This window comes from Symphalangus syndactylus, chromosome 9, assembly GCF_028878055.3.
Source record: "Symphalangus syndactylus isolate Jambi chromosome 9, NHGRI_mSymSyn1-v2.1_pri, whole genome shotgun sequence".
NCBI lineage: Eukaryota > Metazoa > Chordata > Mammalia > Primates > Hylobatidae > Symphalangus > Symphalangus syndactylus.
In genome coordinates this window covers 133148273-133174774 of record NC_072431.2, presented here as the reverse complement: position 1 = coordinate 133174774, position 26502 = coordinate 133148273, and the positions used below count along the sequence as shown (strand labels likewise).

The following is a 26502-nucleotide window of genomic DNA, read 5'->3' as shown; positions in this document are numbered from 1 at the left end:
CGTGGCTAACTTTACAGACACCATAAACAACTTCTCAGATGGTGACTGCTTTGGAATATTTGGAGATGGGTCACTGTAGCTGCATGCTTTTTATATATGCAAAAGGTAACATGAAACCCATTTTGCAAGATTGCAGAATGCACTAAAGTAATAATTTATGGTGAACACCAGCAGTCACCAAAACTCCCGTTGAATCACATTGTAATTATATGGAGAAAACAGTATTTGTGTTCTCAAATAGAATGTTGTATTTTTATACAAGTCAAAAGATGTTAAAAATGTGCCATAAGAAAAGACCACGCTGTGGATTCTAAAGTTTTAAAAATTATAGTACCAAGAAATTAAGATTTATATATTTTTGAATTACCAAATTTCTAGACTGACCATATCTATTTTTGTTTTAATTTTCCCTAAACATTCTGAAAATCATTTTATGGTTTTTAACACACCATTATAGTTTGTGCACAGATGGCCGCCTTTAGTGTGTGATTTCAGTGAAGTTCCCATTGAAGTTATTTATAAGCAGTGGACCTATTTTACTTCTTATATTTGAACTTCTTAAGAAGTTACTTGACCGGGCATGGTGGCTCATGCCTGTAATCCCAGCACTTTGGGAGGCCGAGGCGGGCAGATCACCTGAGGTCAGGAGTTCGAGACCAACCTGGCCAACGTGGCAAAACCTCATCTCTACTAAACATACAAAAATTAGCTGAGCGTGGTGGCAGGTGCCTGTAATCCTAGCTACTCAGGAGGGTGAGACAAGAGAATCACTTGAACCAAGCAGGTGGAGGTTCCAGTGAGCTGAGATCGCACCACTGCACTCCAGCCTGGGCAACAAGAGCAAAACTCTGTCTCAAAAAAAAAAAAACAAAAGTTTCGCAGGGTATGTTTTTTAAAAAATATTTTATTACATTTAAAATGATAATTTTTCATGAAAAATATTTATTTTATGAGTGATAAATTCTAAGTTTAAATATGAGGTGAATTTGTTCCCTTCAACTACCTATGATATCTATAGCATCTAGCATACAGCCCTTTGTACAAAATGTAACATTTAGAAGCTAAAATATACATCATCCTCCCCAAAAATAATGATTTTCTTGTAGACATAAGCAAGATTATTCTAAAATACATATGTAAAGGCAAAGTAACTGGAATAGCTACTTTTTAAAAAAAAAAAAAAGAAACTGACACAAATCAGTTTATCTGATGGCAAGGCTTATTAACAGTAGCCGCCTCTTATCTGCAGGCAATATCTTCCAGGACACCCAGTGGGTGCCTGAAACCATGGATGGCACCCAATCCCAGGTATACTATGATTTTTCCTATACATACATACCTATGATAAAATCTAACTTATAAATTAGGCACAGTTAGAGATTAACAACAATAACTAAGAATAAACAGAACAATTATAACACTATATCAGTATCACTACTCTTGTGCTTTGGGTACACTACTAAATAAAATAAGGGTTCCTTGAAAACAAGCACTGTGATAACATAGCAGTTGATCTGATAACCAAGGCAGCTACTAAGTGACTGATGGGTGGGTAGCATATACACAGTGGATATGCTGGACAAAGGGCTGATTCACATCACAGGTGGGATGGAACAAGACGCTGCAAGGTTTCATCACACTATTCAGAATGGTGCACAATTTAAAACTTAGGATGAATTGCTTATTTCTCGAATTTTCCATTTAATATTTTTGAGCCAGTTGACCATGGGTAACCGAAACTGCAAATAAGTGGGGACTATCATATATAGCTACAATAATCAAGCCTATGTACACATAGATCACACATAGATCAATGGAATAGAATACAGAATCCAGAAATAGATCCACACAAATACACCCAACTATTTTTGACAAAGTTGCAAAAGTAATTCAATGGAGGAAAGATCGCCTTTTCAATAAATGGAACTGAAACACTTAGACATCCATAGGCACAATCTAAGTCTCACAGCTTATATAAAAATCACCTGTAAATGGATCATGGACTTAAATGTAAAACATAAAACTATGAAATTTCTGGGAAAAACAAAAAACAGAATAAAAATTGTTGGGATCTAGGGTAGATTTGAAACCCAAAGCACAATTCATAAAAGAAAAAAAAATTGATAAAAAAAGAAAAAAAAAAAAATTGATAAATTGAACCCCATCATAATTAAAAACTTTTGCTCCCATTAGCGATACAAGGACAAGCTACAGAATGGGAGAAAGTATCTGCAAACTACCATAGCCAACGAACAGTAAGGACAAATGCAATTCAGGAAATGATGCTGGGAAAATGACACGTGGACATGCTGTCAATGTGCTTAGAAGTACGAAGGAGGGTTACATTAGGATGCTGAAAATCCACTGGGTTTTCATTGGTGCTGAGTTTAGAGGTGTGTGTGGGAATGCAGAGCCTTTCAGTGGCTTTACTCTCTGGGGGAATTCCCTCTTCTGTGTGAGTCTATGGGAGAGACAGGGTCCTACACTCCCCTATGAAACAAGAACGATTAGACATTCCCAGTCACTAAACACTAATAAGACATGGAGGTGCGAAACAGCCTGTGCAATACTCCAGCCAGGACATTATGAATCTGGATGGACGGACCGAAGGAATGGGACAGTTAAATATTTTCCACAGTGAGGATGGTGACTCTTCCCATGGTGAGACTCCATTTTCTTTTTTGCTGCCAGCCTTTCTTGGGTCTTGCTCACTGCTGAAGTCTAATTCTCCGGCTTTCCCATCAACTCTGTGAACTGCCCAATAACTTCCCTGTAAATTATTTTCCTGCTGAAGTTAACGCAAGCCATTTTCTGTTGTTTGCAAACAGGAGCCCTTAGGTGGCACATACTGTTAAATGTTTCCTACAACAAGATCATGTTACAGTCACTCATTCCCAGGCAGATCTCACAAACAGATATTTCCTGCAGCCACCCGCGAGTTTCTCTCGCCTCTAATATCAAAGTTGTTTTTTATTTGCTGCCCTTTTCAAAGCTGTTTGGCTCCAAGCAAATTATTCCTCTGGATCTCATCTGTGACGTGGACATAATGCTACCTATTTCACAGGTGAACTTAAAATCTTTATAATAGAATACATTTATGTGGGCTGGGCATGGTGGCTCACACCTGTAATCCCAGCTACTCGGGAAGCTGAGACACAAGAATCGCTGTAATCCCAGCACTTTGGGAGGCTGAGGCAGGTGGAGGCAAGTGGATCACCTGAGGTCAGGAGTTCAAGATCAGCCTGGCCAACATGCAGAAACCCTGTCTCTAATAAAAATACAAAAATTAGCTGGGTGTGGTGGCACACACCTGTAATCCCAGCTGCTCAGGAAGCTGAGACACAAGAATCGCTTGAGCCCGGCAGGCAGACACTGCAGTAAGCTGAGATCGTGCCACTGTACTCCAACCTGGGCAACAGAGCAAGACTCTATCTTAAAAAATAAACAAATAAAAGAATACATGTATGTGATTTAAAAAAAAAAGATCCATCATCAGTGCAGAAGGGTTACAAAGCAAAACAAGAAGAAGAAAAAAGCAACCCCCATCCCTCCTGCCCGGTGTCATCCCCCAGAAGGAAATACTTCACAGTTGCTTGTGATACGTAAGGGTTTGGTGTTGGACATCTTTGATGTCAGACTCCCCTCATCCAAACTCTCCTTTACTTTGAGAAACAAAAATGATGCAAGTGAAACATCAGCTGAGAAACTGATAGGGTAAAAATGATGGCAGTAAAATGATCCTAACAACAACTGTCAAAATGACCCACTTCAGTTCATGGCATCTTCAGAGGACCACTCTAAAGAAAATAAGGGAAAAATGGGTGCAGAGTCCTATCTTCCAGGTGGAAAAAATAGGTGACTAACAATTTAACAGTACAAATACCTTGCAAACGGTATGATTTTAACCACTGAAACTCCATGTATCGCATGTCTCAAGTACCCTAACGTTACCCAGGTCTCTATCTCTATAGGTTTAAAATCAAAACCCCTCAACACGTCATTCTGTAATGTTCTTAGCGATCTGTATCAATTTGACATAAGTTTAGTTCCATAATTAACCTTTGCTATCTAGTCAAAAAACGTAGACAAATCAGCTGGTATCAGAAGAGCGCCTCAGAGCAGTGGTTCTCACGCTCAGTCTAGTCCCCATACAATAGAGAGCATCGACATCACCTGGGAACTTGTTAGAAATGCAAATTCAGGCCAGCACTTTGGGAGGCAGATCACCTGAGGTCAGGAGTTCAAGACCAGCCTGGCCAACACAGTGAAACCCCGTCTCTACTAAAATTCAAAAATTAGCTGGGAGTGGTGGTGGGCCCCTGTAATTCCAGCTACTTGGGAGGCCGAGGCAGAAGGATGGCTTGAACCTGGGAGGTGGAGGTTGCAGTGAGCTGAGATTATGCCACTGCACTCCAGCCTGGGCGACACAGCAAGACTCCGTCTCAAAAAAAAAAAAAAAAAAAGGAAAAGAAAAGAAAAAAAAAGAAATGCAAATTCGTAAGCTCCACTCCAGGAATACTGAATCAGAAATTCTGGGGTGCAGTCCAGTGTTAGAACCACTGCCCTAAAGTCTAACAAACTTCAAAAATCAAAATACACTCTTGAGAGTTAAGTAAATTGGGAGAGAGGAGCTCCTTCTCACTGCTTTACATTTCCCCAAAGACGGCTCTCCTCATCCCTCACCCTGCTTTCTCTTCTTCCTGGCATTCTGAATGTTTCTTTGGGAAATCAGAGAGGGCTTACATGTCTCTCATATTTGGCCCCCAGAGCACTCTGTTTCTGAAGCTGCACTAGGCTCGGTGGAAAACTTACCAGAAATGATCAACGACGTCAACCATGAGCTCAGGAAGGGAGGAGAGGGAGACGGCAAATAGCGGGCTTTTGACCCTCCCTGCACTAAATTATTTATGATATGCACATGGTAACCACATCCATCTTGCTAAACCTCTCTCTTTGGTGTTCCTCCAGGCCAAATTGCTCTCCAACCCGGTGATGCACATTAGAATTAGAGAGTTTTTTGCTTAAAAACTCTCCCACTTCTTAGCCGGTGTGGTGGCGGGCACCTGTAGTGCCAGTTAACTACTTGGGAGGCTGAGGCAGGAAAATTGCTTGAATCCAGGAGTCAGAGGTTGCAGTGAACCGAGATCATGCCACTGCACTCCAGCCTGGGCGACAGAGTGAGACTTCGTCTCAAAAGATGCAAAAAAACCCCCCAAAACTCTCCCATATGGGCTCCACCCTCAGTGAAGACTCTGATGTAATTGGTTTGTGCAGTAGGTAGGGCATCTGCGTTCTTCAAAGTCTCCCCAGATAATTCGAACATGCAGCCAGGTCCAAGAACCTCTGGTAAACCTAGTGGTTTTCACAGGCTGGCAGCCAAACAAGCAGCCTCAGCATCACCTGGGAATTTGTTAAAAATGCAAATTCTGGGGCTCTACTCCAGACTTACTGAATCAGAAACTGTAGGGTGAGGCTTAGTAATTGCACAAGTCCTCCAGGTGATTCTCATGCACAATTAATTCTGACAGCCATTGAGAATCCTGTTCACACCTCAATTTAAGAATCTTCCCATGAAGGAGATTCTGAGAAAAGCAGTGACCAGCTCCGTCTACATTCACAATCAGTTTGCAGTTTTTAAGGACAAAACAACTTCCTCAATTTTTTAAGCCAAGTGAGCTAATAATAATTTCAACTTGTCTTTCACTTTACATATCCATGGGACGTGTTAATTACTCTTTCTGTCTGCCTTAAACATCACATCATAATTCTAAACCAGCAATTCTTAGAATGTACTTATGAGCTGCTGAAGGATTTTAAGAGTGGCAAAGTGTTATGGAGAAAAAGCTGAAGCAAGCCCCGCTGGGCTCAGTGGGAAATGAAAAGGTAATTAAATATTATTTGGCTGTTTTCTACACCAAGCTGGAAACCCTCCCCGGGGTTTATGGGTTGAACAAATAAATACAAGAAAACAGGGATAAGCTTCTTGACATTTTTTCTTTCAGGCCCTTCAAACACCCTTGGGGTCAAAATGTCCTAAGGAACTAGGAAGACCAGTAAAGGCTTGGCTACATCAAGCAAAGTTTTCTTGACAAAATTTATGGTTATTGTCTTAATCCATCCAGGTGCTATAACAAAATGCCAAAAACCGGGGGGCTTATAAACAACAGAAAGCTATTTCCCATTGTTCTAGAGGCTGAGATGTCCAAGATCCTAGAAGCCAGCAGACATTAGCGTCTAGTGAGGGTGGACTTCCTGGTTCATAGATGGCTGGGGTCTTGCTGTGTCCTCACATGGTGGAAGGGGTAAGGAGCTCTCTGGGGTCTTACTTAAAATAATGGCACTAATCCCATTCAGGAGCGTACAACCCTCATGACCTAATTACCTGCCAAAGCTCCCACCTCCTAATGCCATCACCTTGGAGTTAGAATTTATTTTTTTCTTCTTTTTTTTTTTTTTTTTTTGAGATGGGGTTTCGTTCTTGTCGCCCAGGCTGGAGTGCAGTGGTGTGATCTTGGCTCACTGCACCCTCTGCCTCCCAGGTTCAAGCAATTGTCCTGCCTCAGCCTCCCGAGTAGCTGGGATTACAGGCACCTGCCACCACACCTGGCTAATTTTTGTATTTGCAGCAGAGATGGAGTTTCACTACATTGGCCAGGCTGGTCTCAAACTTCTGACCTCAGGTGATCCGCCTGCCTCAGCCTCCCAAAGCGCTGGGATTACAGGCATAAGCCACCGCGTCTGGCCTGGAGTTAGGATTTCAATAGGTGAATTTTGACAGAATGCAAACATTCAATCTATAGCACTTATAAAACCTTTTTATGATCCTTATTACTGTCTATTCCTGAATTAAATCTCATTCACTTTTCTGTTGCTAGGAGAAAAACCTACAGCATGACTTGGTAGGAAGCCACATAACAGAGCCTTCAAAAACCTCACATTTTCTAGATCTTAACCTTTCCCTTGAGCTGATGAATTCTCTCTTAGAAAGAAAATTCACCGAAGAGGTCCCTGCTGCAGCATATATGTGGGCAGGGAATGAGTGCAGAAAGAACAAAAGCCTTCTGTGCGCATAACACAGAAATGCCCTGGATGAGAAGACAGCATCGAAAGGCGCAGCAGCAAGGATGAGGCTGAGCCAGCAGGGCCACACACAGAGAAATCCAGATGCAAGCCTGAAAGTTACATTTCATTCTGCTACTTGGTCATTTGAGAACCAAAGAGTTGTATTCTGAGTCCACTTGATGTTAAATATTATCCTATTCTGCAGAGTTTGTACTGGGAGCCTTGGGAGACTTCCTCACTGTATTTATTAGGATGGAGGTGTTGCTAAGGCAGATGGAGGTGGTATGTTTTGCCTCCAGCCCCAGGGCAAGCTTCAAAGCCAACTTTGTCCCATATCCATCAGCTGATGGAGAAACCCTCTGCGATCAGGAGAACCAGGTGCAAATGAGCCTATAACCAACTTACTATGCATTTAGTTGTTTCACAATATGCATGTTCTCCACCATAAAAGTGTCTCTTTTTTGAATTGACTACATAACATATGATCAAGGCTTTAAAAATTTTAAATAATCTAAAAACATAAGGACAAAAAGTAAAATCACCTGATATTCTACCACCTAGAGACAACTGTTTGAGTCCTATCCTTTCATACATCTTTACACCTATGCCCCTGTGCACACACACACACATATGCAGTTTTACGCAGGTAACATCTGTTGTTCTAAATTTTATTTTATTTCACTATATTTTCTTTTCTTTTTTTTTTTTTTGAGACGGAGTCTCGCTCTGTCACCCAGGCTGGAGTGCAGTGGCGCAATCTCGGCTCACTGCAAGCTCCGCCTCCCGGGTTCACGCCATTCTCCTGCCTCAGCCTCTCCGAGTAGCTGGGACTACAGGCGCCCGCCACCACGCCCGGCTAATTTTTTTTGTGTGTGTTTTCAGTAGAGACGGGGTTTCACCGTGGTCTCGATCTCCTGACCTCGTGATCCGCCCGCCTCGGCCTCCCAAAGTGCTGGGATTACAAGCGTGAGCCACCGCGCCCGGCCTATTTTATTTTCTTATAATTCCCCTCCTCTCCTGCTCCCCATCTCTATGTTATTGATTTTTTTTGCTTGAATCCTGATTCTTTCCTTCCTTCTGCTTGCTTTGAGCTTAATTTACTGCTTTCTCTGTTGTTTTAGGGTGGAAGATTAGGTTGGTTTAAGATCTTTCTTCTTTTTTCTTTTTTTAAAACAGGGTCAACCAGGCTGAAGTGCAGTGGCACCATCACAGTTCACTGCAGCCTCAACCTCCTGGGCTCAAGCAATCCTCTGGCCTCGGCCTGTCGAGTACCTGGGACTACAGAAACACGCCACTGTGCCCAGCTACTTTTTTAACTTTTTGTAGAGACTAAGTCTCACTATCTGCTCCAGGCTTCTTTTTTTTCAAGACAGGATCTTGCTGTGTCACAGGCTGGGGTGCAATGCTGTGAACATGGCTCACTGCAGCCTAGACCTCTGGGTGTAAGTGATCCTCCCACTTCAGCCTCCCAAGCAGCTGGGACCACAGATGCATGCCACAATGCCTGGCTAATTTTATTTATTTATTTATTTATTTATTTTTTGAGACGGAGTCTCGCTCTGTCGCCCAGGCTGGAGTGCAGTGGCGCAATCTCGGCTCACCGCAAGCTCCGCCTCCCGGGTTCACGCCATTCTCCTGCCTCAGCCTCTCCGAGTAGCTGGGACTACAGGCGCCTGCCACCACGCCCGGCTAATTTTTTTGTATTTTTAGTAGAGACGGGGTTTCACCGTGGTCTCGATCTCCTGACCTCATGATCCACCCACCTCGGCCTCCCAAAGTGCTGGGATTACAAGCGTGAGCCACCGCGCCCGGCCTAATTTTTTAATTTGTATAAACAGGGTCCCATTAGGTTGCCGAGGCTGGTCTTGAACTCCTGGGCTCAAGTGATCCTCCCACCTCAGACTCCCAAAGTGTTGGGATTACAGGCATGAACCACGGCACCCAGCTCTTTCTTCTTTTTTAATGTAGTTATTTACAGCTATAAACTTCCCTGTTAGCACTGTTTTAGCTACAGCCCATGATGTTTGATATGCTGTATCTTCATTTTAATTCATTGGAAAGTACTTCCTCACTTTTTTTTTTCTCTTAGAAACAGAGTCTCACTCTGTTGTCTAGGCTGGAGTGCAGTGGCGTGATCATGGCTCACTGCAGCCTCAACCTCCTGAACTCAAGTGATCCTCCCACCTCAGCCCCCGGAGTAGCGGGGACCACAGGTGCTTGCCACCATCCTAGGCTAATTTTTTTGGAGAGATGAGGCCTTGCTATCTTGCCCAGGCTAGTCTTGAACTCCTAGGCTCAAGTGATCCTCCTGCCTCAGCCTCCCAAAGTGCTGCAATTACAAGCATGAGCTACTGCACCTGGCTTCAAAGTACCTCCTAGTTTTCCTTGTGATTCCTCTTCGTTCCACTGGTTATTTGTGAGGGTGTTATTTAATTTCCACATATTTGTGAATTTTGCTCATCTTTCTGTTATTTCTAGTTTCACTCCATGTGATCAGCCTCTGTTAATCTGTTTTCAACATGCCCTTATGTTCCTAAATGTTTGTTAAGAAATCATTTATTTCTCTATGTTTTTAAATTTGTTGATGCAGGGTAGCATATGCTATTCTTTTATAATTCTTTTGATTTTATCTATATCTGGGTATGTTCTTTCTCATTTCTTATTTGTATATATATTTTTTTCCTTAGGCAAGAAAAGAGTTAACTGATTTCACTGGATCTTTCAAATAATCAGTTTTTGTGTTTATTAATCCTTGTGACTATTTTATCTTCTAGGTCATTCATTCTAGCTTTTATCTTTAATCATTTCTTTTTTTACCATCATTTTGGTTATATGATTTTTTTTTCTCACTTCCTCAGATGAATATTAATTAACTCTTCCATGTTCTCATCCCCAAATGCTGAGTCTTCTGAATCTGTCTTCTGAGTTCCTTAACTTTTCCCTCACAGCCTTAATCTGTATTATTTTGGGTTTTTGTTTTGGAATATTTCCTCCAAGTAACTTTCCAAGTCACTAATTTTGTTTTCAAGAGTATTCCATCCTGATTATTTATTTGATATTTTTATTATTTTTTTTGTAGATGGGGTCTTACTATGTCACCCAGGCTGGTCTCAAACTCCTGGCCTTATGTGATCCTCCTATCTCAGCCTCCCAAAGTGCTGGTATTGTGAGCCACCGTGCCCAGTCCTGGTTGTTCAAAATTAAAACTCATGGTTTTAGTTCCAGAATGGCGTTTTTACTTAATACTGAACGTCAGCCAGCTCTGAGATCAAAGTTGTATTGCTATAACTAGTTGACTTTGTCTCACGCCAGTGCCTATAATGCTAGGTGCCTGGGCAACCTGTTCTGAGCACTCTCCCTGTGCTTCCTCTCTGTTGCTGGGTCCAGTGAGGTGCGCAGCTATTTTCCCTTTGCTGGCTATGCCTCCATTCACCCTTAGGGCTGAGTTCAGGTTGTTGCAACATCTTCAGCAGCAGAACCAGTCTGCAAGCTGTCAGTCCTCTGTTGGGTGCAGTGGGAGCATCACTGGGAGAATCAACACCTACAAAGGCTAGAATCCACACAGTCTCAAAACTACGGAAGACCTGGCCCCACTCTTCATTTCCCCTGAAGCACCCTGAGGACCAGAGAGACCTTCGACCCAGGAAAATTCTTTCAGGCAACTGCCTTTCCTCTCAGGGATTGTGGATCTCCATAAGCCAAGTTCTCTTCAGGCCCCAAAGAACTCTTACCCTCACCCTAGGGCTCCTTGACTCCTGCAGGCTCTCTGCTTCTACAATCTCAGGACCAGCCCACACTGGGCCTATTCTGTTGATAACAAAATGTTGAGTTACCTTATAACAGAGTCCAGAGTTGTAAGTCATGTAGCCTGGGCATGTGCAATAGAAAAAGCTTTGACTTCTAACAACACCCAGAACCAGGGATTCCTCACCTCGGAACCAACAAGACTGGAAGAGAATCAGACCCTGCATACCAGAATTTCTTCAGAAGTGAGGGGTCTACTGACCTGGAAGATGTAGGGCTCAGCATACTTATTGTAAGCTGTCAAATCTGAAGCCCTCTAATTAGACCTTGCCAAGCCAGCATTCCCAAGTCCCTTTCCCTGCCTTCTGATCCCTTAAAACTTGCCCCAGACCCCAAATCGGGGAGAGAAATTTCAGCTGACTCCTATCTCCTTGCGGGCTGGTTTTGCAATAAATAAAGCCCTTCTTTCTCAAAAGCTGGTGCCATAGTTATTGGCTTCTATCGCTTCTCGGCCTTTTGGCTAAGATCAAGTGTAGTTATTGGCTTCTGTGCACATCAGGCAGCAAGCCCATTTGCTCCATAACACTTCCTGATCCTACCTGCCTGTCAGTCCACTTCTCCATTCAGGACCCATGCAGGCTGCCATCTTCCCATGAAAGGCACTGGCATCTCTTCTCCTTCCTTAATCTAGTTATATAATACTTATTATCCATTTGCCAAAGGCCATGCCTACTATAGGCAACCTGTAGCAGACAGGATCATTGTCCTGCTCACAGGTCTTTGTTTCATCCTGAAGCTCACTTCCAGCTTCTGTGGACAGCTCCTATATGAAATGACCATATCTGAACTCAAGCATCTGTGTCTCTCCACCTGAGGATGTTCTCTGCCAGGCACGTTCTTGGTTGAAAGACAGACAGCCCATAACTACCAAGCCTCAAGTATTGAGGGGTTAAGGCCCCCGGGGAGAGGCCCTCAACAAACGAAGAACAACTCTTGCTAACTCCAGCTTCTCAGTCCTTTCTGGGCAAGGAAGGAGCAGTTGGTCAATACTCTGGCTTCCTCAGCTCTTCATTGGGACAAATCGGAGGCATGTTCCATCCAGTCTCCCACAGTGCCCCCAGTGGGACTGAGCTCTAGAACCCCACACAGTGATGGTGATAACCTGGTCACGAATACAACCTTTTCCAGCTTTCCTCACTTCCCTGTCTCACCTCTGTACTTCACTGTGCTTTCCGGGATCAGCAACTAGATAAACGTACTGAAGTCCTTGTTTCAGGGCCTGATTTTGGGAAACCCCAAATAAGACACAAGCATACCAGAGGCATAGTGGCATCTCTGACAGACAGTTACCAGCATTCAGAGCCAACTGGTATTTGGGTCAATAACATAGCATTTCCAATGCAGAGCCCTCCTCTCCAGTCAGGGTCTGTGTCTCTCTCATAGGTCAGGTCAACGCAGAAAATACAGAATATAAATCTAAATTGTACCATGGTAGATCATCAATAGTAGGAATGAAAAAGTTACTGTACATAAAAATGGACTAAGAGTGGGTAAAGTTTAGACTATCCAGGCTGACCAAAAGATAATATTTACTAGAGAAGGCCACAGACATTGTTTTAGATAAGGTGCAAATCCTTTATGTTTATTGTATATTTAGAGTTACCTTTGTGCATCAAAAAAACACTGTAAACAGTGAAAAGGAAATTCATGGAATGAGAGGTAATGTTTGCAAATCATATATCTGATAAGGAATTAAGAATATATAGGCTGGGTGTGGTGTTCACGCCTGTAATCCCAGCGCTTTGGGAGGCTGAGGCGGGAGGATCACCTGAGATCAGGAGTTTGAGACCAGCCTGGCCGACATAGTGAAACCCCATCTCTACTAAAAATACAAAAACTGGTCAGGTGTGGTAGTGGGCACCTGTAATCCCAGCTACTTGAGAGACTGAGGCAGGAGAAGTGCTTGAACCTGGGAGGCGAAGGTTGCAGTTAGCCAAGATCGTTGCAATGCACTCCAACCTGGGCGACAGAGCAAGACTTCGTCTCAAAAAAAAAAAAAAAAAAAAAAAAAAAACAAAATGCTGGGCATGGTGTCTCATGCCTGTAATCCCAGCACTTTGGGAGGCCGAGGCGGGTGGATTATGAGGTCAGGAGATGGAAACCATCCTGGCTAACACAGTGACACCCTGTCTCTACTAAAAATACAAAAAGTTAGCCGGGTGTGGTGGTGGGCGCCTGTAGTCCCAGGTACTCTGGAGGCTGAGGCAGGAGAATGGCATGAACCTGGGAGGCAGTGGTTGCAGTGAGCCGTTATCACGCCACTGCACTCCAGCCTGGGCAACAGAGCGAGACCCTGTCTCAAAGAAAAAAAAAAAAAAAAAAAAAAAGAACTGCTATAACTCAACAACAAATCTCCCAAGAAACCCAATTAAAAAATGGGCAAAGGACTTGAATACACGTTTCTCCAAAGATGTACAAATGCATGGTAAGCATATGAAAAGATGCTCAACATTGTTAATCACTGGGGAGATGTCCATCAAAACCGCAATGAGATATCACTTCGCACCTATCAGAATTGCTATTACTTGAGGAAACAGAAAATAACAAATGTTGGTGGGGGATGTGGAGAAATCAGAAACTTTGTGCACTGCTGGTGGGAATGTTAAATGGTGCAACCCCTGCAGAAGACAGTATGGCGATTCCTCAAAAAATTAAACATAACATTACCCTATATCCAACAACTCCACTTCTGAATATATACCAAAATAAAAACTGAAAGCAGGGACTCAACTAGATCCTTGTACATCAATGTAAAGTTGCATTATTCAGTACAGCCGAAAGGATGGAACAACTCAAGTGTCCCTCGATTGATAAATGGATAAACAAAATGTGCTATATATATGCAATGAAATATTCGCCTTAAAAGGAAGTAGGCCAGGTGCAGGAGATTATGCTTGTAATCCCAGGACTCTGGGAGGCCAAGGCAGGAGGATCACTTCAGGTCAGGAGTTCCAGACCAGCCTGGGCAACGTAGCGAGACACCTGTCTCTACAAAAACTTTTAAAAATCGCCAGGCATAGTGGTGCATGCCAGTAGTCTCAGCTAAGTGGGAGCCTGAAGCAAGAAGATCGCTTGAGCCTGGGAGGCCAAGGTTGCAGTGAGCCAAGATCCTGCTACTGCACTCCAGCCTAGGCAAAAGAATGAGACCCTGTCTGAAAAACAGGAAAAAGGAAGTAAATTCTGACACATGCCACAACATTGATGAACCTTGAAGACATTATGCTAACTGAAATACGCCAGACACAAAAGGACAAATATTGTATGATCCACTTATACGAGGTTCCTAAAGTAGTCAAATTCATGGAGCCAGAAAGTAGAATGGAGGCCACCAGGGGCCACGGAAAAGGGGAAAGAGGAAATGAAGAGTTACTGTTTAACAGGTCCTGAGCTTGAATTTGAGAAAATCAAAAAGCTCTCAGATGGATAAAGGTGATGGCTGTACAACAGTGTGGATATACTTAATGCCTCTGAACTGTACACCTAAAAATACTTAAAACAGTAGATTTTGTGTTATGTATATTTTACCACAAGAAAAAATACTTTAGAGTTGTGAAATACTACTAAGGCTACTTCCTAAAAATTATGTCATGGTTATATCTGAAATATCACACAATAATGAAAGGGAAAGGAAACATTCAGATTCAAAACTTTTATGACTACAGAACTCTACAGACACACCGACTGACTCTAATTAGTCAGGTATAAATGAAATTACCAGGAAATGATTCCTTGATGACATCTCTGACTGCACCTGCTATTTTGAGTATAACGTCAGTGGCTGACATGGTATTCGAAATTCTCCCTCTGTGCAGAGCAGTCAAGAAACCTGTGTTTCTTCTTACAAAAAACGTGAAGTGCATATAGGTCCCCTAGATTTCACTAGACTCTAGCCAGCAGTAAATCATGACAAATTAGCCAATATGTAAGCCCTGTTGTAGACACAGAAAAATTATAAGACAAGGAATTTGTCATCCACTTGTACAGAGATTAGCACAAATAAGCCAAAACAGGATTGAAACAAGGTTTAAAAAAATCACTTATATATGGACTATGTGGTGTATCCCTTCCTTTTTTCTGCAAATTAAGACATCAAATTGCTTTACTCACTAGAAGCATGGCCCTTGTACTTTCTCAACAAAGAATAAGGCATCTTCCCATCTGTCACAGCAGCTTCTGCTCACGACCTGAAACATCCTTCATTCCTTTATCTAAGCCTAAACATTGTGCAAAGCCCCTACCATGCTCAAATCAGCTCTTGGAAATGGATGGTATAGCTGGGAATCTCAGGAACTAGAGAAGACATCATTGCCAGGAATGACATCGTGATGAAGATCTCTTACGCTCTGCAAGATTGGGATAGGATGTGGAGTCTCACTGCCCATCATACGAATGAGAAAAATTAGGACAAAGAAAGAACACCAGGTATGTAGGGAAAAGCAGCGGAGAAATAGTCTAAGACACTGGTTCTCAACCTTGGCTGCAAGTTGGAATCATGTAGGGAACTTTAAAGAAATACTCACGCCTGGGTCCCTGCCCTCACCCCAGTCATTCTCCATTGAGATTATGATTCAATCTGGGATTGTGATGTGGGCATCGGGAATGTTATAAAGTCACCATGGGATCTAATTCCTAGCCAAGGTTGTAAACCACTGCTTTAAGAAGACAAATTTCCTGATTCTTAGGTCAGTCTTCTGGGATCCTGGCTGGGATCATAATTTATTGCAAGGGCTAATAACCAGAATTAAAATAGCCTTCAAAAATCACTCTCCAATATGACAGTGAAGATGTGATTATATTCCGTCACTAGAGGGCGAAATTTCTTAATTTTCAACATTTAATAACTATCATCGACTCAAGGTTAAGAATTCACTGAGGTTCGTCTCTTAGAACAAAACAAAACAAAAACGAGTAATGAAGTTCTAACAAAGGTATACTAAAGCTTGACTTTCATGCTGTCGGCTCCTACCTATTTATGAAGTGAGACTTTAAGACACAATTGAGAGCACTGTGTCCTTTCATTGCCACATACCCTCTTCCCAAAGGGTTTGTATTTTATAGAGTGTATTGTTTTTACAAAGTACATGGCTTTACTGTGTAGTCTATGTTACAAAACAGAAGGTAGGGCATCTTGAAACAGAAATCTTGCATTACTAACCAGCTCCCAGACGGGTCAACTCTGAGGCTGCTGGTAGAGAACTATACTTTGAGCAGTAGGAGGTGGAGAACCTAGGGGCAGATACCATAACTCAATTTTCTAAAGATATTCTAAAATGAAAACTCACACACTGATAACATCATTCCTGCCCATCTATCATTCATCTATCTATGTATCTATCTATCTATCTTATCATCTGTCCATCTGTCATCTATCATCATGAAGGCAGAGAAACCACAAATCCAGGGGATTCCAAAATGACTGTGTATTAGAATCACTTGGCTTTGTCTTAAAAATAAAGATTCTAGGCCGGGCGTGGTGGCTCACACCTGTAATCCCAGCACTTTGGGAGGCCGAGCCAGGCGGATCACCTGAGGTTGGGAGTTAGAGACCAGACTGACCAACATGGAGAAACCCCATCTCTACTAAAAATGCAAAATTAGCTGCATGCCTGTAATCCCAGCTACTCGGGAGGCTGAGACAGGAGAATCGCTTGAATGCGGGAGGCGGAGGTTGCGGTGAGCCAAGATCACGCCATTGCACTCCAGCCTGAGCAACAATAGCAAAACTCCATCTCAAAAAATAAATAAATAAATAAAAATAAAAATAAAGAGTCTTAGTCTCAACCCCTGGAGGTTATGATCAGTACGTCTGGAGTGGGGCCTGGAATTTCTATTTTTAACAAGTGCCCAGGAGATTTTGCTGGAGGCTGTTGCTTTTGAAAATCACTGTTCTTCTTCAAACTTTTTCCTTTACAAAGAAATTGAGGCTGGAAGAGGAGAAGGGACCTTTCAAAGTTAGTGACATTACCAAAGCAGGATCCAGGTTTTCCTGGCCCTGCTAAACTGAGACACTTGTTGGAATTCAGCATGTGTGCTTGATCCTTCTTCTTATGCTGTGTCACTGACAGGTGTAGTAAGCTAGCTTCCAAAGACAGCCCACAATGAACCACATCTCCCAACATTCACACCCAGGTGTTGTCCCCTCCCCGATTCAATCTGCGCTCGCCTTGTGACTTGCTTTAATAGATAGACTAATCTGGAAGGGATGCAGTGTAACTTAGGAGGTTGGGCCATTAGAGATTTGCAGCTTCTGCATGCTTCATCTGGGAACACGCATTCTGAACCCTGACATTGTGCTGTAAGGAACAAGGAAGCTCAAGGAACTACAAGGAAAGCCCCATATGGAGAAAAACTATGGCCCTAGTGAACATCCTCAAATGCACTCCCAGCCCACAACTCCTCACCAGCTATGTGAGCGAGAACACGATGCACCTTCTAGCCATGCTCTCCCCAGTGGAGTGGAATTGTCTAGCAAGTCACAGAATAACACAAATAACAAGTTGTTGTTCTAAGCCTTTAAGTTTTGTGGTGTATGCTATACAACAATACGTTACTGAAACAACAAGAAAAGAAATGCCCTTACCTGTTTGGCTGGAAACAGACCTGGTCATAACCTGTGAGTTCACACAAGTCCTTCTCAAGCTCTCGGAAAAGCTGCTGATATCCTTGAGCTTGGTCCAGAGGCACAAAAGGGTGGATGTTTGCAAATTCTTTCCATGTGACAGGCTGAAAAGAAAGAAAACAAAAATGCATATATAATAGCAATAGCAATAATAGCTTTAATAATAATGATGATGATGATGAGAAAAGCTATGTGCCAGGCACTGTTCTAAGCGCTATACATATGTTAATTTATTTAAGTTCCACCACAACCTTATAAGGTAAGTACCATTACTGTCTTCATTTAAAAGTGGGACATAGTTGTCCAAAAAGGGAACTTATACAAAAATACAATGTTTTGCTAACTTTTCAGGGAAAAAAAGCCCCCAAAATAGATTTCTTTCCATGAAACACAATGAGTTGCTTCAGGTATGGTTGGCATAAACTCTTATATAGCAATATACTGTTCTCTTTCTTCACTAAGTAGAACAAGAAACAAACACAAAAGTAAATGGGTAGGCCAGGCACAGTGGTTCACACCTATATTTCCAGAACTCTGGGAGGCCAAGGTAGAAGGACTGCTTGAGGCCAGGAGTCTGAGATCAGACTGGCAAACATAGCAAGACCTTGACTCTCTTTTTTACAAAAATGGAGAGGGAAATCTTATCATGATATAAAATGATTTCTTTTGTCTGATATGATTTGTTACATCAGAATAAACGTTAAGAAATGAAAGAAAGAAAAAAAAAAGCTTTGCTAAAATGGATCCTGGCCTAGTAGAGATACTTGCCAACCACAACAGCAAATTGCACAAATCTTCCGTTGACTTGAATCCCTATGTTTCTGATACAGGAATGGATTTCTAGAAAGAAGGCTTAAGGTTCTTAATGCTACCTGAGATTCAGAACTATAAACAATTTTTTTTAAAAAGCTTTTAATATGACAGGTTTAAAAGGGGATGGGGGTGGGGGACGGATCGGATAGAAAGGCATAAATGCCATATACATTTAATTAATTTTATTAAAAAACAGTAAGTTTAGCCATACATTTAAATGATGAAGTCATGAGAAATACAGGGTTACTCCCAAGATTGCTGAATAGCAAGGTAAAGAATTATTAAAATAGTTCTTCAATCACAGAATCACAGTCCCAGTAGATTTCACTAGTTCTGGGCTTAGGTGGAAGCTAGAACACTGCCCCTTGCTGAATATCCACTTATAGAAGTGAGCTACTTACTGCGAGTTCAGACGAACTGTTCAGTTTCATGGTGCAGGATCCCTTTAAGAAGAACATCCAAAATGTATCACATTAGTGATTTTCTATAGTCCATCAATCAACCCTCCATTCTCCCAGCATGGCCACCCCTTGGTTGCTCTTGGAGCATATTAGGTAGGACCAAGAGAGGTGGGATTGAGGTAGCTTGGAAATGAGAAAAAAGGCCACAAATAACTACCAGTGGAATCATGCTGTGAACAAGGGAAATGTCTTTATTTTCCAGTTTCTTCATATACCGGACAATGTTTGTTTCAGAGTGGTAGCTGTGAACACAAAACACAGAATTAGGGGCCCCAAAAGTAGATATGAGTCCATGCACATCCTCCTGAAATACAAGACACACCAAAATCCACTTTCAAAATGCAGATCAATTTTGGCCATGGACAGTAGGTCAACTACACTCAGAGAGAAGGGCACAGATCCCCACAAACCTCAGAGGATGTCTTGGACAAGAAGCTGACTGTGGGTATGAGTTGAAGGTTAGGAAGAAGAGGATATAGGGCTCTTGGGCGTGAACTTCAGCCTGGCAATTATTCATCCCAAATCCCTGCTTCCTGACTGTGCCAAGGGATCAGAGTCACCAGGAAACAAAGTGTGCTTTTCTCAAGTCAGGATCCTTATGAGGATGAGATACTTATGAGCCACGACTGAGCCACAATAACCAGGCCACAGCAGGCAAAGTCAGCAGCAGCACTCTGCCGAGCTCCCTAGCTGATTACCAAAGCACAAAACGCAGAAGTCACACAAGACACACAAACCTGTTGAACACTTGATGGGTGAGGAACGGGCTGGTCCTCTTGAACACAGACCCTGGAATACCTCTGCACTCCTCTCCCATGCTTTCAGCAACCAGTTCCTGAAGGAGAAACACAGAGATGATAGGGCCAGACCTGTGCCTGGAGCCACATGTGGACATCCAGGTTTCTGGGTGGCTGGGCCACAAAGCACTTAAAATGGATCAAATATATAATTTTACTTATTTATCTATTTATTTATATATTATTTTTTGAGGCAGGGTTTTGCTCTAGCACCCAGACTGGAGTGCAGTGGCACGATCTCAACTCACTGTAGCCTCGGCCCTACTGGGCTCAATCCTCCTACCTCAGTCTCCTGAGTAGCTGGGGCTACAGGTGCATACCACCACACCTGGCTGATTTTTGTATTTTTCTAGAGATGAGGTTTCACCATGCTGCCCAGGCTGGTCACAAACTACTGGGCTCAAGCAATCTACCTGCTTTGGCTTCCCAAAGTGCTGGGATTACAGTCATGGGCCACTGGGCCTGGCCAAAGATGTAAATTTAAAAGCTAAAACTACTAAAGCTTAGAAGAAAATAGGCCAGGTGCGGTGGCGCCTGTAATCCCAGCACTTTGGGAGGCCGAGGTGGGTGGATCACCTGACACATATTGGGTCCTCAATAAATATGTATTACATGAATATCATAATTTTCCAATGAATAACATAACCAAGATACCAATGTCTTGCATCTTTGTATTAGAGGCAGTTTCTTTCTTTTTTCTTTTTCTTTTTTTTTTTGAGATGGAGTTTTGCTCTTGTTGCCCAGGCTAGAGTGCAATGGCGCGATCTCAGCTCACTGCAACCTCCGCCTCCCGGGTTCAAGTGATTCTCCCGCCTCAGCCTCCTGAGTAAGTGGGATTACAGGTATGCGCCACCATGCCTGGATAATTTTGTATTTTTAGTGGAGACGGGGTTTCTCCATGTTGGTCAGGCTGGTCTCGAGCTCCTGACCTCAGGTGATCCGCGCCCCCCTTGACCTCCCAAAGTGCCGGGATTACAGACGTAAGCCACCATCCCCAGCCTAGAGGCACTTCCAATGAAACACCATTAACAATCTTTCCAACTAGCCTGGCTGCATAATACTGGCTGGAGCCCTGCAGCAGTGACCTCCAGCTGTCAGCAGTGACTAGCAAGGGACAGTCAGCGGAATAATTTTAACAACAAGCTACCAATGTCACACTTGGGTCCCTTCTCCCCCACACTCAGGGGATAAGCTACTTTTGCTACCACCTCCAATAGTTATGACGAGGAATGCGTGTTTTTATTTTACTTACTGCAGATGACTCACAACCAAAGATCCACAACAAATCGTCCAGATCTTTTTCATTGACTGTTTCATCAAGAGAAATACCAAGCTACAGAAACAAAAACAAAATGGAAAACATCAACTCTAAACTCCAGATCACTGGAGGAATCCCAAGAGAGGTCAAAGGGGAGATGGCGCTAAACAAAATCCCATCATTCCAAAATATCAGGGTACAATTACATCCAAGCTAAGGCTTAGAGGAAGGTGGCTAGACCAGTCCCAGGCTTCAAAAGGCTTCGAGTTTTGCCAGCCACCTCTGAACTTTAACATTCCATGGCTGCAGGACACTCCTTCTGAAGCTAGACATGCTTATCTTTTTCTTCCCTTAACCTACTTGTCAGAGATTGGGGAGATTTTCTTCCCTTAACCTGCATGTCAGTTATCAGAGCCTTTATCTTAAAGTCAGTCATACTGTGAAGAGAGGAGTATTATGAGCAAAATATGTGCATTTCAGTCCCACATATGAAAATACAAAGTCTAAAAGAAAGCAAAGGGTGAATGATCCTTTACTGAAAAGATCACAGTATTGCATATTGTAAATAACATTTGCTTATGAAAAAATAGGACTGTGCCTGAAGTTTTACTTTTGATATTTTAAAAACAAAGAGAAAAGCTTTTAATGAGAAAGGATGTGAAAATTTGAAAAACTGGTAAAAATACTGAAAATTTGACTTACTGTGCCATCCTCAAAAAGTCGAAAATTGATCTGCCGCTGAGCGGCCCTGCCCAAGACCTCCTTCACTGAGCAGCCACACTGAATCTTCAAGGTATCAAAGAACAGGTCATGCTGGAGTTGATGCCCTGCTCGCTTGAGACCTATACAAGATAGGAGAGCCCCCAATCTCTGATATAGAAACCTGCTCTCAGCCATTCACATGTCACAGAATAACAAAGAGATAAATTCTACTAGACTCTTGCTGGTCCTGGGGAGTGCTTTGGTGATTGCTTTTTTAAAAACTAAACATGTTTATTATTATGCTGTAGAAAATTATGAAATACATATAAAAGAGTAAGGAAAATCACCATACAATTGCTTTACTGCTTATATTTTGGTGTTATTATTTCTCAAGAAATGGGGGAAGCAGGTAATATCAGATATATATATATATATCTAATTATACTTTTTTTTTTTTTTAAGAGATAGGGTCTCACTCTGTTGTCCAGGCTGGAATGCAGTGGCGTGATCATAGCTGATTGCATCCTCAAACTCCTGGGTTCAAGCTCATGCAATCCCCTTGCCTCAGCCTCCCAAGTAACTGGGATCAAGGGCTCATGCCACCACACCTGGCTAATAATTTTTTAAATTTTTTGAAGATAGTGATCTTGCCATGTTGCCCAGGCTGGCCTTGAACTCTGGGACTCAAGCAATTCTCCCATCTCAGCCTCCCAAAATGATGGGATTATAGGTGTGAACCACAACACCTGGTCTCATCTATGCTTTCCTATAGATCACTATCTTAAATCATATTTAATGGCTGTACAATAGTCAAACATATGGATGCACCATGATTTAATCACCTTTTTTTTTTTTTTTTTTTGAGAGATGGTGTCTCACTCTGTTGCCCAGGATGGAGTACAGTGGAGCAATCTTGGCTCACTGCAACCTCTGCCTCCCAAGTTCAAGCGATTTTCCTGCCTCAGCCTCCCGAGTAGCTGGGACTACAGGAGTGTGCCACCACTCCCAGTTGATTTTTGTATTTTTAGTAGAGACAGGGTTTCACCATGTTGGCCAGGCTGGTCTTGAACTCCTGACCACAAGTGATCCACCCCCACTCAGCCTCCCAAAGTGCTAGGATTACAGGCATGAGCCACTGTGCCTGGCCTATTTTTATTTTTTTATAGAGATGCGGTCTCGGTCTTGCCTACGCTGGTATTGAACTCCTGGCCTCAAGTAATCCTCCTGGCTCAGCCTCCAGAGTAGCTGAAATTACAGAAATGAGTAACCATGTCCAGGTCACCACATAGCTGCATTCTTCTGATTGCCAATGTAATGGGATAAATACTAGTTTATTGCTTTATTTTGTATTTCTTTCATTAATAATGGGGCTAAAATTCTATGTCTACTGGCCATTTATTTGTATACTTATTTCTTTTAAAATTACATTTAATGTCTCTTGCCTATTTTTCTATTAGGGTGTTCACCCTTCTTATGTTTGGGGCCGGTAGGAAAGTAAGAGTTCTATATATTAAAAATATCACAGCTTGCCAGGAATAAAAGAGAAAAAAATATTAACACTCAGTCTAGGCCACACAGGGTGGCTCACGCCTGTAATCCCAGCACTTTGAGAGGCCGAAGTGGACGGATCACTTGAGGTCAGGAATTCGAGACCAGCTTGGAAAACGTGGCAAAGCCCTGTCTCTACCAAAAATACAAAAATTAGCCAGACGTGGTGGTGTGTACCTTAATCCCAGTTACCCGAGAGGCTGAGGCAGGACAATCACATGAATCCGGGAGGTGGAGGTTACAGTGAGCTGAGATCGTGCCACTGCACTCCAGCCTGGGAGACAGACAGAGCAAGACTCCATCAAGCAAACAAGCAAGAAGCAAGAAAGAAAGCAAGAAAACAAGAAAGCAAGCAAGCAAGCAAGAAAAAAAGAAAGTAAGCAAGAAAAAGGAAAGAAAAAGAAAGAAAGAAAGAAAGAGAAAGAAAGGAAGAAAGAAAGAAAGCAAACAACAAAATACTCAATCACAGATGTCAAAAGTATTTTTCCTGGTTTCTCATTTGACTTTCAGTTTTGCTTACAGTATTGGACATGCAATATTTTCAATTTTACTCAACTTTATCAATTTTATTACACCCACATGTTTTAGACAGATTACCAACTCACCTTCTGACAAAATCAAAGTGGCATTATGTACCCTCCTAGCAATATGCTCCAGCCCATGGGAACCATGGTAGATTGCAAACATGGCAGCCATATTCGCCAAGAGTGCCTAAAAGATAAGAACATTTAAAGAATCATGTGATGAAAGACAATTAGTGGGAGGGCGTAATTACTTGACTTGGGATGTCAAAACTGAAGACAGGGACAAAACAAAATGATCAGATTTCCTACATTCTTTGATAGTTGGGGACAATTAATGTATAACCTGCCTGACTACCTGAAGGGAACCATCATCCAAGACACGCTGGAGTTATTACTATACTAAACCTTCACATTTGACCATTACAAAGGGCTTCTTCCATGCAGCAAAATCATGTCACCCTTAAGGGCAAAGATCACACTACCATCAGACATTGAGAAGCAATATTTAATGTTGGAAGACAGTGAAGCAATAAAGACCTCAGGGACAAAAAGTGAAATCTGAGAATTTTACACTCAACCAGGCAATTCTTCAAGAATAAAAAGGAACAAGCAATTTTTAAACATTCAAGAACGTCAGGAATAAAATTCTCCTAAGAACTCAAATAAAACACTAGAGGCTGAACTTCTGCCAACCAAGAGTTGAATGGAGAATTCGTGGCAAAGGACTGGCAAAAATGGAAATGCGCACTTCAGCTGGGAGCGAGGTGGTTTGCAACTGTAGTCCCAGTGACTCCAGAAGCCAAGATGGATCACTTGAACCCAGGATTTCGAGGTTACAGTGACCTATGATTGCGCCACTGGACTCCAGCCCGGTTGACAATACGAAACCCTGTCCCTGCAAAATACAGTTGATGTTCAATACTGGGTCCATTTTGTTAGGTACATCTTTTTTTCTACTAGACTACTAGAGGAAGTCTCTACAGAGCCAATGCAAAATAAGAAACAGCTTCCAAAGGTGAAGTCAGCAAACAAGGAAGTAAATGAGGAGAAAGAGACATCAGAAAACACGGAAACAGACATTCTTGTACTAAAAGTCCTAGACAAAGTGTAAACACTCTTGTGGACTCCTTACAACAATCAGAAATAAATACAGAAACTCCACAGCACTTTACAGCTGTGGAGAGGGCGAGGCTGAGGTAAAGAATCTATGACACACTGTGCCCAAATGCTCATGGCTGTGTTGCTGGGAAACAGAAACCCAGGCCTGACATTCACAGAATGCCCTGGAAGCCTCCACCACAATATTGTAGAGGTTGGTTGATGTCCCTTTTTAATCTAGAGATGATTCCTTCCATAATCAGGAAGCTATATCACACGGCTGAACAACAAATTGATGAGAAGTATAAAACCACTTTGTAAAAATTTCAAAGGGCATTAGAATATCAAAAGAAGAACCAAGAAATTAAAATAGAGACCAAGAAAATGACAATTTCTTTCACAAATTGGACAAATTTAAAAATACAATGGGCTTGAATCGGCGGCTCACGCCTGTAATCCCAAGACTTTGGGAGGCTAAGGTGGGAGGATTGCTTTAGCCCAGGAGTTCAAGACCAGCAAGAAGAACGTAACAAGACCCCATCTCTAAAATAAATAAATAAAATAACAATAATCTAATTAAGGTACTTAAAAGCATCAAAAGCTAATGAATGCTCAAAATCATTAGTTATTAGGGAAATACAAAACAAAACCACAATGAGATTACCACTTCACATCCAATAGGATGGCTATAACCAAAGGACAGGAAGTAACAAGCATTGGTGAAAATATGGAGAAACTAGAATATTCATGTGCTGCTGGTAGGAAAGTAAAATAATGCAGCCACTTTGAAAAATGTCTGGAAGTTCCTCAAAATGTTAAATGTAGAGTTATATGACCCAGCAATTTCACTGCCAGGAATATACCCAAGAGAACTGAAAACATTACATCCACACAAAAATTTACACAGAAATGTTCACAGCAGGCTTATCTGAAACACCCCAAATGTTTACCAGTTGATGAATGGATAAACAAAATGTGGCATGTCCAAACAATGGGATATTACCCAGCCATAGAAAAGAATTAAGTAGGCCGGGCGCGGTGGCTCACGCCTGTAATCCCAGCACTTTGGGAGGCCGAGACGGGCGGATCATGAGGTCAGGAGATCAAGACCTTCTTGGCTAACACGGTGAAACCCCGTTTCTACTAAAAATACAAAAAATTAGCCGGGCGTGTTGGCGGGCGCCTGTAGTCCCAGCTACTCAGGAGGCTGAGGCAGGAGAATGGCGTGAACCCAGGAGGCGGAGCTTGCAGTGAGCTGAGATCGTGCTACTGCACTCCAACCTGGGGTACACAGCGAGACTCCGTCTCGAAAAAAAAAAAAAAAAAAAAAAAAAGAATTAAGTACACATTCATGCTACAATATGGATGAACCTTGAAAACCTTATGCAAAGAAGCCAGGTACAAAAGCCACATATTGTATGATCCCATTTATATGAAATATTCAGAATAGGCAAATCCAGTGAGACAGAAAGTAGAATAGTAGTTGCCAGGGGCTATAGGAAGGGAAGAGGGATGAGGAGTGATTACTTCATAGGAATAGAATTTCTTTTGGGGGTAATAAAAATATTCTGAAATTAAATACTGGTGACAGTTGCACAGCCTTGTAAATAGAGTAAAAACCACTGAGCTGTATACTTGCAACTGGTGAAACTTATGGTGAGTTACATCTCAATAAAAAAAGCTAATAAAGTGTAAATTATTCCTTACTACACCTGACTTTAGAAAAGCCAACAGGCTGAATGCAGTGGCTCACACCAGTGATCCCAACACTTTGGGAGGCTGAGGCAGGATGATCGCTTGAGGCCTGGAGATCAAG

At 42.3% G+C, this 26502-nt stretch overlaps 1 protein-coding gene across 2 annotated transcripts in view; it reads right to left on the bottom strand.

Moving 5' to 3' along the window:
- GLDC (glycine decarboxylase) overlaps nucleotides 1-26502 on the bottom strand; it is a 112310-nt gene that overhangs the window by 37899 nt on the left and 47909 nt on the right. For both annotated transcript variants that reach the window (XM_055294285.2, XM_063609191.1), the window contains exons 9-15: nucleotides 23670-23775; nucleotides 21517-21656; nucleotides 20809-20889; nucleotides 19497-19594; nucleotides 18917-19001; nucleotides 18700-18741; nucleotides 17447-17589 (exon numbers count right to left, since the gene is read on the bottom strand). In XM_055294285.2, coding sequence (XP_055150260.1) covers nucleotides 17447-17589; nucleotides 18700-18741; nucleotides 18917-19001; nucleotides 19497-19594; nucleotides 20809-20889; nucleotides 21517-21656; nucleotides 23670-23775 — 695 coding nt within the window. The remainder of the gene's footprint in view (nucleotides 1-17446; nucleotides 17590-18699; nucleotides 18742-18916; nucleotides 19002-19496; nucleotides 19595-20808; nucleotides 20890-21516; nucleotides 21657-23669; nucleotides 23776-26502) is intronic.